This window comes from Eurypyga helias, unplaced genomic scaffold (assembly GCF_000690775.1).
Source record: "Eurypyga helias isolate BGI_N326 unplaced genomic scaffold, ASM69077v1 scaffold2638, whole genome shotgun sequence".
Classification (NCBI taxonomy): Eukaryota; Metazoa; Chordata; class Aves; order Eurypygiformes; family Eurypygidae; genus Eurypyga; species Eurypyga helias.
In genome coordinates this window covers 10,955-24,471 of record NW_010267349.1, presented here as the reverse complement: position 1 = coordinate 24,471, position 13,517 = coordinate 10,955, and the positions used below count along the sequence as shown (strand labels likewise).

General features: G+C 40.2%; 1 protein-coding gene across 1 annotated transcript in view; it reads left to right on the top strand.

Annotated features, from left to right (window-relative positions):
- Positions 1–13,432, top strand: part of DNAH3 (dynein, axonemal, heavy chain 3) — a gene marked incomplete at its 5' end in the record, with an annotated part of 33,776 nt that extends 20,344 nt beyond the window's left edge. Inside the window, 11 exons of the mRNA XM_010157366.1 lie at positions 178–376; positions 1,279–3,420; positions 4,362–4,587; positions 4,917–5,161; positions 6,535–6,651; positions 8,077–8,231; positions 8,994–9,161; positions 10,599–10,741; positions 11,322–11,526; positions 12,789–12,926; positions 13,079–13,432. Of these exons, the coding sequence (XP_010155668.1) occupies positions 178–376; positions 1,279–3,420; positions 4,362–4,587; positions 4,917–5,161; positions 6,535–6,651; positions 8,077–8,231; positions 8,994–9,161; positions 10,599–10,741; positions 11,322–11,526; positions 12,789–12,926; positions 13,079–13,432 (4,092 nt within the window). The remainder of the gene's footprint in view (positions 1–177; positions 377–1,278; positions 3,421–4,361; positions 4,588–4,916; positions 5,162–6,534; positions 6,652–8,076; positions 8,232–8,993; positions 9,162–10,598; positions 10,742–11,321; positions 11,527–12,788; positions 12,927–13,078) is intronic.
- Positions 13,433–13,517: the final 85 nt, after the last annotated feature.

Below are 13,517 nucleotides of genomic sequence, written 5' to 3'. Positions count from 1 at the left end.
CATGGAAGTTACTAATTTCTCTGCAAACCTTCCCTCCTTAAACTGTGCAGACAAATTATGAAAGTGGGTTTACTAGTAAGCAGAAGAGGTTCTCTGAGGTTGAACAGGAGCGAGGAATTGGGTTGCAAGCTTGGTATTGCATGAAGGTTTACAGGTTTCTGCCCAATGTCTTAACAGGACGAATGTGAAGGAGACCTTGCTGAGGCCATGCCAGCTTTGGAGGCAGCACTTGCAGCTCTTGATACCCTGAATCCTTCAGATATCTCTCTTGTGAAATCCATGCAGAATCCACCTGGTCCTGTTAAGCTTGTCATGGAGAGTATCTGTGTCATGAAGGGAACTAAAGCGGAGAGAAAGCCTGATCCACATGGCAGTGGTAAAGATGGAGTATTTGTTATCCCTGCCCTAGGAATACTTGGGGTACTGCTGTGTTGTACTAGTGAAGTGCTGGTGTGAATGCAGTCACGTGCACTGAAAGTGCATTTTTCTAGCAGTGACTTCTAGCTACACTGAATAGCTAAGAGGCATTTTTGCCATTGTAACAAACTGCACTTGCTTGACGCTGTTGTACGAGCCCTGTAAATATGATCCCAGTATGCAGCACAAAGTTTTCACTTCAACTTGCTTTGACCCAATCTTGAGATTTGCATTGCCTTGAGGAACTCTGGAAGCTGGAGATGTGCTCTGCACCATTCACCTGTATTTTCCCCTCTAATCCCTGCTACCAAACTCCATCAGTTATACTGGGAGACAGAATTCTAGCTATATCCCTGCAGTAGGTGCTTACTCTAACGAGCTCTTTCCGTGTGGTTTATGTTGGTACTGTGGGATTGCACTGGATTTGCGAGGTAGGAAAGAAAAAAGACACTTTTCTTTCACTTTTCTTCTACCTTATGTGCCCCCACAGTTCAACCCTTCATAATTGAAAATAAGAATTCTATAAATATCTTCCATCAGAAACTGCCTACTTAGATTAGGAAGGAATGCTTTCACATAGTTACCTATTTATCTAGTAAACTATGCTAAGAAAGACTCTGTAGTAATTTGTTTCCCTTATTTTGCTTGGTAGATTTGGAATTAATAATTATGTAATTAAATGTGACGTGGGTTAGTGATGGTGAAGTTCCTGTCTGAATTTCTCTGGGTAATGATTTTCCCAAGCTAGTTAACAGTGATTTCACAGTAAAATTCTGTTGCAAATCCTTGATGTTAATTCTTCGTATTATGTTTCAAGTATTTTTTCAGTTGGAACTGATTTTAGTTTTATTTGCAATGTAGGTAAAATGATAGAAGACTACTGGGGGCCATCTAGAAAAATTCTTGGAGATCTGAAATTCCTTGAGAGCTTGAAGACGTATGACAAGGATAATATTCCTCCTGCTATAATGAAGAGAATTAGGGAGAGGTTTATTGATCATCCACATTTTCAGCCAGCTGTCATAAAAAGTGTCTCGTCTGCCTGCGAAGGACTGTGCAAATGGGTGCGAGCCATGGAGGTATATGACCGTGTTGCGAAAGTGGTTGCCCCAAAGCGCGAACGTTTGAGAGCTGCGGAAGGAGTCCTCGACATTCAAATGCAGAAGCTAAAAACAAAACAAGCAGAACTTAAGGAGGTAGTTGATCGTCTCCAAGCTTTGAATGATGAGTTTGAAAACATGAATGACCGGAAGAGAGAATTAGAAAATAATATTGAACTCTGTTCACAAAAGCTCGTGAGAGCTGAACAGCTAATTAGTGGTCTTGGTGGAGAGAAAGATAGGTGGACAGAAGCTGCACGATTCTTAAGAACCCGGTACATAGACCTTATAGGAGATGTGTTGTTATCATCAGGAACTGTGGCTTATCTGGGAGCCTTTCCTGTTGATTACCGTCTCAAATGTCAAAAGCAATGGCAGGTTCTCTGCAATGAAAAGAACATACCATGCTCCAGTGATTTTACCTTAAGTAATACATTAGGCGATCCAGTCAAAATCCGTGCGTGGCAGATTGCTGGATTGCCAGTTGATTCTTTTTCTATTGACAATGGCATAATTGTTTCTAACTCAAGAAAATGGGCTTTAATGATAGACCCTCAGAGGCAAGCTAACAAGTGGGTAAAAAATATGGAGAAAGCTAACAGGCTGTCAGTTATCAAATTAACTGACACACATTATGTGAGGACATTAGAAAATGCTATCCAGCTTGGAACACCAGTCTTGCTAGAAAATATTGGTGAAGAACTTGATGCTTTCATAGAACCCATTTTATTAAAGCTAACATTCAAACAACAAGGAGTAGAATACATGAAATTAGGGGAAAATATAATTGAATATTCAAGAGATTTCAGGTTTTACATAACAACCTGCTTAAGAAATCCTCATTATCTTCCTGAAGTGGCTGTGAAAGTTTGTCTACTCAACTTCATGATTACACCTTTGGGTCTTCAGGATCAACTTCTTGGAATTGTAGCTGCAGAGGAAAAGCCTGAACTAGAAGAAAAGAAAAATAAACTGATTATAGAAAGTGCAGCCAACAAGAAGCAGCTAAAGGAAATAGAAGATAAAATCCTAGAGATCCTTTCCAATTCAGAAGGAAACATCTTAGAAGATGAAACGGCAATTAATATTTTGTCTTCATCCAAAGAGTTATCTGAAGAAATCTCTGAAAAACAAAAAATTGCTTCTGTAACTGAGGTGCAAATAGATTCTACACGAATGAGGTATAAGCCAGTTGCTAGTCATTCAGCTGTTGTCTTCTTCTGCATCTCTGATCTAGCAAACATTGAACCTATGTACCACTATTCATTGGTTTGGTTCATTAACTTGTACATCCAATCAATTGCTAAAAGCAAAAAGAGTGAAAATCTAGAAAAGAGAATTAAACACATAACCGAGCATTTCACCATAAGCGTCTATAACAATGTCTGTCGTTCGTTGTTTGAGAAAGATAAGCTGTTATTCTCCTTCTTGCTGACAGCAAGCATTATGAAGGGAAAAGACCAAATAGATGATGAGGTATGGCGTTTCCTACTGACAGGAGGTGTTGCTCTTGATAATCCTTACCCCAACCCAGCTCCAGACTGGCTATCTGACAAATCATGGGCTGAGCTTGTACGTGCATCTAGTCTGACAAACCTCCATGGGCTAATGGAACATGTAAGAGAGAATTTTTCAAAGTGGAAACTCGTATATGACTCTGCAAGACCCCATGAAGAAGCCTTCCCAGATGCGTGGAGCACACTGATGGGGTTAGATCGCATGGTTATTCTCAGATGTTTGAGACCTGACAAAATTATTCCAGCAGTGCAGGAGTTCATTGTGGAAAATATGGGAAGAACATTTATTGAACCACCAACTTTTGATCTTGGAAGAAGTTACAGTGATTCAAATTGTTGTGCCCCTTTGATTTTTGTATTATCACCAGGTGCTGATCCTATGGCAGGTGAGACTCATACTTAAAAATCTTTTTCTGTCTGGTTAAATGTCAGTGTGACTAAACTGATAATAGTGTAGACCCCTTCATTTGATCTTTAAAGTGTCTTTAAACTACAATACAGCAATGATGGAATATCACACATTTGCACCTGTCCATACCTATACAATGACAGCAAAATTGCTAGAGGGTGGAATGAATGTAGTGATGATTAAATGTCTAGGTCTCTGAGCAGCAATTTAGGCATCTAGCAGCTTGTAACGTCCAGAGCAGTTTATAATTTATGCTTGCATTACAATTCTTTCAGTGAGTGCTTGGGACTTGCCTCAGTCTTTGTTACAACCCCTCCTCCAGGAAGTTTCCTCCCTCTCAGTCACTAATTAAATGGTGTATATGACCACACTTGAAAACACATCTGTTGCATGTCCTTTAAAAAATAACCACCCAGATTATTTTTAAACCTGGTTTTCTGCCAAAAGTATTGTAATACGGGGCCATACCGTAAGGATGTATTTCCAGGAGGTACTGGTTTTGATGGCAAAGCTGCAGGGTTATGTTTAACCAGATCTAAAGATCCAATTTACAGTTCAACCACCATGAACGATTATACCCATGCAGCAGGGAGAGTAGAGAGCTGTAGTGCTGGCTGGAACCGAGCACTCGGGGCTAGGGGTGAGGACAAGCATTTAACCTGGTTAGTTGTTTTGGGGTTTTTTTTTTAGTATTACTTTATACACCTGAATTTTAGCATATGCCTGAAACACGGGGACTGATACAGCATTTGATACTACTTCCAGACTGTTGAGGTGGTTTTTTTTTAATTGAGTAAAATATCTATTGACTTTTGCCTGTTTAATTACTTTTTACATTATAAAAATGATGAATACAACATAGATCTCCTTTCTAATGGACTTTGTCTTTGTTTGCATGTGTGAAACTTGCCCTCACAGGTTTGCTAAAGTTTGCTGACGATGTTGGCATGGGAGGCGCGAGCATTCGAACTATTTCACTTGGACAGGGCCAGGGCCCAATAGCAGCAAAAATGATTTATCAAGCTATTACTGATGGAACGTGGGTAGTGTTACAAAACTGCCATCTTGCAACCAGCTGGATGCCTGCTTTGGAAAAAATCTGCGAGGAAGTTATGGTGCCTGAGAATACCAATGACATGTTCAGGTAGGAGTTTTAATATTTTGCTCTTTTTAATGGAACAATTTCTTGTTTGCTGAAGACACTAGTAAAAAGAAATTAAACTTCTTTTGTGTGAACAACTAAGCATAACATTCACATCATTTATGTGCCATGATACAATAAAGATACCTAATTAGGATCTCATCTTTTCTACCTGTCCAGTATGATCTACTTTATGCCTGCATTTTAAAACAAATTTAGGTGTTACCATTGTAGTTAGGCAAGTAAGAAATCTTAGTTTTCTGCGGATCAGTATTGAGGATTTGTCAATAGTGATGATTTTTTGATAATGTGCTTTTTAAAATTCTTTTCAGGTTGTGGTTAACTAGTTATCCATCAGAAAGGTTTCCTGTTAGTATCCTCCAGAATGGCATCAAAATGACGAACGAGCCTCCAAAAGGAGTTAGAGCGAACCTTCTTCGGTCATACCTTAATGACCCCATCTCTGACCCTGTGTTCTTTAGCAGTTGCCAGAAGCCAGAAATGTGGCAAAAACTGCTGTTTGGGCTTTGCTTTTTTCATGCTATTGTGCAGGAAAGGAGAAGCTTTGGCCCACTGGGTAAGGTTTAAAATATTTTGCAGGTTACTTCAAAAAGATCAGTAGTTTTGAAATGCATTATTGGACCCTCTCTGTAAGTAGGCAGTATCACGGGTAGCAGTATCACAGGAGTGCAGTCTGTATTCCACAGAACATAATGAAGTTTAAAAGCTGTTATTTGCATGGATTTTTATTCAGGCAAAACTACTCTTGAAGATACTACAAGTATTACCCTGGGGGAGGACTAGAAAGTACCAGTTTTCCAACTAAATTTATTATAGAGTAGTTACATTAAATCATAGCTTACTAAAATATTAATTTATTACTGTAGTTCTTATTAACTATCAAATCCAGTTCCATTTTAAGTTTTCATAGTTAAAGATGTCTTCTTCAATTCTGCTGTTGTTATTTATGAGTACACTTTGTTTTATCAAAGTTAGTGCAGAAGTTTTCTTGGTGTGAAACAAATGTATGTAGCTGCAGCGTGTTGTTCATAACACAACAATGAAAAGATATGTATTAGTAAGATTTTTGCTTCAGCTTTTTTTATAATCTTGAAATATTTCTAAATATTCTACAAGGAATTTCTACATAAAATTTTGACTGAAAGCCACCGTCCTTGTTTTAATAGGCAGCTGTTTAAATAAACCCTGGACTACCAGTATGAAGATACTCATTTATTGCTTTGAAGTAAAAATACAATTTTTGTTTTAATAGGCAGCTGTTTAAATAAGCCCTGGACTACCAGTATGAAGATACAAAAATTGTATTTTTACTTTAAAGCAATAAATGAGTAAGTGAGAGATCATTTTCAAAAGCAACTTCTACTGCTTAATGGGACCAGCTCTCCAGGGGAAGAAGGATAGTTTTAGCAATAGCCCTGTTTTTTGGTTTGTGCTAGGGTTATAGAGAATCCTTCAGAAAACCTATCTGGAGTATGCTCCCGTGTGGTTTTTAATTGTACTGTTACTCATATACAAACAGCATTAATAGATGGAGAGATTGATTGGAAATTAAAATCAATCAATGAATTAAACCTCCTGTTTGCATCATCTCCAGCAAGCAACAGATCATCTGAAAGTACCAAGCAGGTCTCTGTTCTACTTCAGGTAAAATATAATTTTTCAGAAGTGGGCGATGCCAAAATGCCTGTGGTTATGTTTTAATTGTACAGAATGATGGTAATAGTGCCTTAGAACATAATATTGTTAGAGAGTCATATTCTCCCTTGTGCAATAGACAGCCTGGTAAACTCCGGGGATTCTTCGAGGTACTGTCTGGCAGCTGTTACCTTCAGCTCTGTAGTAGCAGCATAGTACCGATACCTTCACTTCCTGAGCATGGTTATAGGTACAGTGCACCACTGCCCTGTTTATCTCTGCTGAATCACACAGGTTGGAATATTCCATATGAGTTCAACGAATCTGATCTCAGAATCAGTATGCAACAGATCCAGATGTTTCTGAATGAATATGAAGAAGTCCCCTTTGGAGCTCTGACATACCTAACAGGTAGAGGCATTGCATCCTCTAACATGTGTTGACTTTGCTAGGCACTTTCAGCCAGTACAGGATGAACTGATGAGCTCTTGACAACCTGAGAGGATTCCACTGAGGTTTACTTTCTTGGCCTTCCCCATACAGACAAGCTGGATCCCAAACCCTCATACATCATTGCTGTCTTGGCTCATATATAGCTAGAGGAACTATTAATGGTCCAGCAAATCTTCTGGTCTTGGTTTCGTATATGTCAATGGCCTCTGTTTCACCTTAGCTCATCAGTATGATCCTGACCCAGTAAGCATTGGCACTTTACCACAGGATGTGGTAATACTCAGCAGCAGGAGGTGTTGACCTGTGGAAATAACCTGGTTGCTGTGCATATTCAGTTCTCTTTATCAGATAGCTGCTTCTTGGCATCTCCTTTTTCAACCTTATAAACATAATTTCTCATTTTTGCTAATGCTATGATTAACTTTATGAAAAAGAATTTCAGGATTAAAGTAAGAACTGTGAGCTTTTAGCTGTTTTCTGTACTTTGTCTTGGTGTAAACCTCCCCTCATTTCCTGCTCATTACTTAAATCTCTCAGACCCTTTCTACACAAGGGTATGGCATACCCCATGTTTTCTACTGTATACATACGTTATTGGGTTAAGTTTGCATGAAAAGAACAAGACAAGGATCAGCTATATAGCACTGTTTAGATTTTGACAGTTCTAAACATTCTTACTAATCATCATAGAATCACAGGATGATTTGGGTTGGAAGGGACCTTAAAGTCCATCTACTTCCAACCCCCCTGCCATGGGCAGTGACACCTTCCCCTAGACCAGGTTGCTCCAAGCCTCATCCAGCCTGGCCTTGGACATTTCCAGGGATGGGGCATCCCCAGCTTCTCTGGGCAACCTGTGCCACTGCCTCCCCACCCTCTGCGGGAAGAATTTCTTCCTGATATCTAATCTAAACCTCCCCACTTTCAATTTAAACCCGTTCCCCCTTGTCCTGTCACTACAGGCCCTTGTAAAAAGTCCCCCCCAGCTTCCTTGTACCCCCTTCAGGTACTGGAAAGTGCTATAAGGTCTCCCCGGAGCCTTCTCTTCTCCAGGCTGAACAAGCCCAAGCCTGACAGTTTCAAGCAAATGAACTGTCATGTAAAACATGAGATTATTTATCGTCACGTGAGTAGCAGTTTCTCAGACCAACTCACAGTGTTGCTTCAACCTTTCATCATCCAGGCACACAAATTTGGCCCATAGTTCCAAAGGTGTTACAGTGCCCAACTTCCATTGAATCAATTGAAGTATAGGCCTAAAAACTTTGGAAGAGCTGGAATGTCAGAACTTCAGCTTCCTGGAGCTATACATTATTGCAAAGCAATTTTTACTTGTTCATTAACTTCAAATTTTTCATTCTGGTTTTCTTTGTCCTTTCCCAGGGGAATGTAACTATGGAGGTAGAGTAACAGATGATAAAGACAGACGTCTTCTCCTGTCCCTTATTTCCATAGTCTATAGCAAAGATATAGAGCAGGAGAAATACATGCTTGCACCTGGAGATGACTACTATATACCACCACATGGACCGTACGAGGTGAGAGGATAACAGATGTAAATTCTGTCTGAGTTATTGGGAAAACCCTTATCTGCAATGTACTTCGCTGAATACAACATATAGAAAATAAAAAACATGAGAGCACAGAGCGATGCCAGAATTATTCTTATGCATGAATCTGGTACTTGATATGCAACATGCCACAATGGAGATGTAGTAATCGTGCAGTACTCTGATGTTCGGTGGTGCAAAGTGCCACCCTGTGCAGGTTTCCATGTACAGTTCTAAAAAGCCAATAGGAGGCTTCAGGAATTTACAGGGTACTTTACACAGTCTTGCAACCACTTTTTCCTTGACAGCAGTAATCAGGATAAGGAGGTGGAATGGCAGGTATATACTCAACTTTCATCCCCTTTTTCCCTTCTACCAGAGGCATAGAGATAACAAATGTGCTCAAACCCCGCCTATCTCCGTAGCTTGCAATTATAGGGGTGATACATATGGCATCCTACCCTCTTCTGTGACTTCTGCCAGTACTCACTGTAGATTTCTCATGAACATTCCTTTTTCTTGCTTGCTTTTGCTACTTACATGAGGGTGGTAAGAGCAACTCCTCGGTGGGTCTTTGAACCATTCAAAACTTTGTATTTATCTCTGTGGACTGAGTAAGCCAAATCCTAGATGCATTTACCCGGGAACTTACATGTTCGTAAATGGGAAGGTTCTGTCCAGGTTGGGTTTACTGATCATTTATGAATATATCATTGCATGATTTCTGGTATCTAAATGTTTCTTTTACAGTCTTACATCAAATACCTACAAAGTTTGCCGATTACCACACACCCTGAAGTGTTTGGACTTCATGAAAATGCAGACATCACCAAAGAGAACCAGGAGACTAGCCAGCTTTTCAGTGGAGTGCTCCTGACTTTGCCTAGAGAAGCAGGAGGAGGTGTCAAGTCCCCTCAGGTAACTGGTGAAGAAAGGTGAACTTGCCCTCTGGAAAGGTGCCCTTACCTGTCATACCCTAGGTCTTGGAGTAACCCAGCAGCTCTCGTCTGTGGCCTTGGGAGCAGATGTGAATGTCCCTGTAGAGAAGCACAGTAAAAAGTAAAACTTTTACTTTTTAAAGTAAAACTTTTAAAGATGGAAGATACCCTAATGACTTTGAATTCAAGTAAGTTAATACCACACAACTCCACCTGGTTGAGTAGAACATGCAGTTTGAATAGGAATGTTTTTCATATTTCATGTTTTAAAATAAGAGTGAAGTGCTTAACTTTGATCATGAATTGTAGCTAGAGCACAGCTAACAATCACAGCTGGTGAAGCACCTCAAATGACACCCGTCTCTAGGCAATTTTGAAGTATGACATTTAGTTCCAGTCTGCAGATTCCCATGGTGGAGGTTCATGCACTGGCCTGACTATCCAGCAGCGGGAATGACCATCCCTGCCATTTTCACTAGGGGACAGGTTCCGAAGTGCCAGGAGATGTTATAAAGTCATTTAACCATCGGGCAAGCAATATAAGCCCATTAGAGGCAAAAGTTGTCTTCCTGGTGGAGTTTGTGCTTCCAAGGCACTTCCAGCCTGTGTTACTACTCACAAATGGGTTTTGAGATAAGTGTTTTGCTTTCCCTTGGCTGGTTCCATCGTAAAAAAGGAACTGTGTGTGTGACTTGTGTGGCACCAAGAAAGGAAGCAGTTTGACAGAATGGAATTGCTTGGACACAGACCTCACTGTCATCTACCCCTCCACGGGACCTGGCTGTGAGAATGTTAGGAATTTCTCTCCTTCATCTTGTCCTGGCAGCTCAGGCTACTTAGGCCAAATCCCTGCCCCTTTGAGACATAGATAAATGACCATGCAAGCCCCTCAGATTTCACATCCTGTAGTTTATACACAAGTAGATTCTTGAGAAGTGGAATTGATGGAGCCTCAATTCCTGCACGGTTGTCCAGTGATTGCATTCTCGGATGTCCAGTATGCTGTAAGGAAAGCTGCTCTCATGGCTGAAGTGTTGACATGGTCTTCCCAACATTCTCCCCACACTGCTTACTTTGTTTCCCTTCACTGTGGGCGTAGTAGGATTGTGGTTGTCTGCCCTGTTGCCTGTTTCCTTTGAAGTTGCCTAAAAGCCTTTTGCAAATTAAACTGAAATTTCTAACAAATTTAAAATTATTGAGAAGGGAAAAGGAGCAAGCAGGGAGATGCAGAGATGGACAGAATGATGCACAAAGAGAGTAGGAGCATGTAAGCATTATTCCTTTAGGAAAATGGCCTAAAATACCTCTGTGGTTATACAGAAAAAAAGAAAAATGTATGGTGTTTTGTAGAATTTATTGAATAAAAATTAGGGAAAAAAAGGGAAATTCCTCATTCGCTGCAAACTTGTGATTGCAGGAAACTGTTGAAGATTTGGCTCAGGATATTTTATCGAAATTACCAAGTGCCTTTGATGTTACAGAGATTGTGAAGGTATACCCGGTACGTTATGAAGAATCCATGAATACAGTTCTTAGGCAAGAACTAACTCGGTTTAACAGGTATGGCTCTGTTTTGTGCAGCACTACTGGTACTGAAATACGCTTGTGTCCATCAGTGCTTGCCACTCACAAGCCTTCAACACTTACAAGCCTTTTACAATATGTTGTTCTTAACGTGATGGATTCTGCTTGGGATGAGCCTTTTAAAAAAACTTGAAAGCTGCATCTGAGGACCTGAATATAGACACCTATATTCTTGAAGTATGAATGTAAATCTGGTTTGAGTCTGTGGTGTTGAGGTAGGGCAGCCTACTTTCTTTTTTTTAAGCCGTGCCCAGGCCCCAGTATTCACAGCACACTATGTTAATCAGCGTTACAACCTTTAAAGCTCTTGTCACTTGATTTCCCTTGTCTAGAATGGGAATTTTCACTATCTTTCATTGCTCTGTGTGTGGTTTTACTTTGTTTGCCTTTCCAAAGCTAAATAGGAGTTTTGATAACTTCAGGTGAGATAAGGAATTTCTGACAGAACATTTACCAGCTTTGATCGGCCCTTCATTCAAGTTGGATGCAGAGGTCTTTGGCCAAATAGTAAGGAGTAAATAATCTGATGAAAATAACTTTTTTTTTTTCTCTTAAGGCTCACTGAAGTTATTCGGAGCAGCCTCGTTAATTTAGGCAAAGCCATTAAAGGCCAAGTGTTGATGTCATCTGAACTTGAAGATGTCTTCAACAGCATGCTGATAGGAAAAGTGCCATCGATGTGGGCTGCCAAATCCTATCCATCACTGAAGCCACTGGGAAGTTATGTGTCTGATCTTCTCAGTCGTTTGGTCTTTTTTCAGGTATGCTAAACTGAGACTGACAGGTCTAAGGACTCGGTAGTTGAAAGCTGAATAGGTAAGATGTGTATCAGTACCGTCTTCCCTCAGCAGTACCCTTGTTGCTCTGGACCGTGAACTTCTTGCACATACTCATGACCAAATATGTGCTGCATTAAGAGCATGAGCTCAGCAGGGCGAGTTGGGAGGGTAATCCTTTGGTGCTAAACAGGCACTGCATTTGGTAGTTTCCATTTTTCTATTTCTAGAAGATGCATTTTACTTTGCACATTGATGCCTTAATGGTTTCCCTGCTCAAAGGTTACTGAACCAGGTGTGAGAATGCTTTAGAAACAGTGCGTAACAGGTGCTATTAAATTGTGTATATGTGACTGTAAATCTCTCTCAAATTTAATAAAAATTGACACCACTCCCACACACTTTCTGAACAAGTTATTTTATTCTTTACTCGCCCTTACGTTATTTCCCTTGCGTTCTTAGTGCTCTCTTTAAATTACTTAAAATTTCAGCTGTACCTTTCACAGCTGAGGTCCTGAGATGTAGTGGAAACTCATCCAAGTCAGAAGAGCAGAAAGCCAGAAGGAAGTGTTTGAAAGATTTCTATAAGCAGCAGGGTATCCTGTTTGCGGGATCAGAGTACCATATCGGCTTCTTTTGACTCCAAATGTCTTAGAGTAGTGTCGGGACATTCTGCCCTTCCCTTGTTTTTCCTACCACCTTTGTGATAGCCAACAAAGATACTGGCCTCAGATCTCCTTGTCTGGCAACTTTGTACTGGAATAATTTCCTCCAGTAGGATCTGATGTGTTGGCTGTAGTGACTGCCATTACAGCAATCGGTGAAGATACTCTGTAAGAGAATTTGGCCATTTTTCATCTTAGGAGATTGGTCTTTACAAGACTGTAAAAGAGGATATATTGATAAAAATATCCAAATTCAATCATATTTCTTTTTTTTGCTGGCTAGTATCCAGACTTACCAAATACATGCTTATCCTGCTTTCTGAAATTTCTTTCACAGTAGCACTGAGTTCTGGTTGTTTCAGAATGAGTGATTATTTTTGTTATCATCATAAATAACTGACTTCTGTGAGGTTTTGTCTCTGAAAAATACAGAACCAACGGAGTATCCAGAGGGTCCCATCAAGGTTTAGATCTCGTTGTGCGTATCTGAAAAGACATCCCTTTTCTGGTGTATTGGCACAGCGAAGCCACAGAATGGGTTTTGGGTTTTTTCTTACATTTGTTTTTTCTCTCCATATTCAGGACTGGGTCACCAATGGGCTGCCCACAGTCTTTTGGCTCTCTGGATTCTTCTTCACTCAGTCCTTTTTGACCGGTGTTTTACAAAACTATGCCAGAAAATACACCATCCCAATTGACCACGTTGGATTTGAATTTGAGGTAAGAAAATGCAGCAGAGTTTTGTTTTTCTTGAACAGCTTGAAACATAGTCTGGGGCGGCAAGGAATTGAGTTTTCAAATGAAAATAATTTTTATGTAAATGAGGCATTTCTGACTAAAAATAAAACCAAGCAATGGTTTAATCATTCTAGGTGATGAAACAGGAGCACACAATGGAGAAAATGCCAGAAGATGGGGCTTATGTGAGAGGCTTATTTTTGGAAGGTGCTCGATGGGACAGAGAATCGTTGGTAATTGGAGAATCACTTCCAAGAATCCTTCATGATTCTTTACCTATAATTTGGCTGAAACCTGGAGAAAGTTCCCGATTTCTCCATATGAACATCTATTCATGCCCTGTGTACAAGACAAGTGCAAGAAGAGGTGTCTTATCCACTACTGGCCACTCAACCAACTATGTTCTCTCAATTGAACTCCCTTCGGCCAAGCCCCAGAAACACTGGATAAATCGAGGCGTGGCAGCACTGTGCCAGTTGGACGACTGAAAGTATGTGAGTCAAAACACTTGTGTTTTGTTATTAGAAGATACACTTCACTTCCTAATGGCTGCAATTATTTTTTTTATCAGAA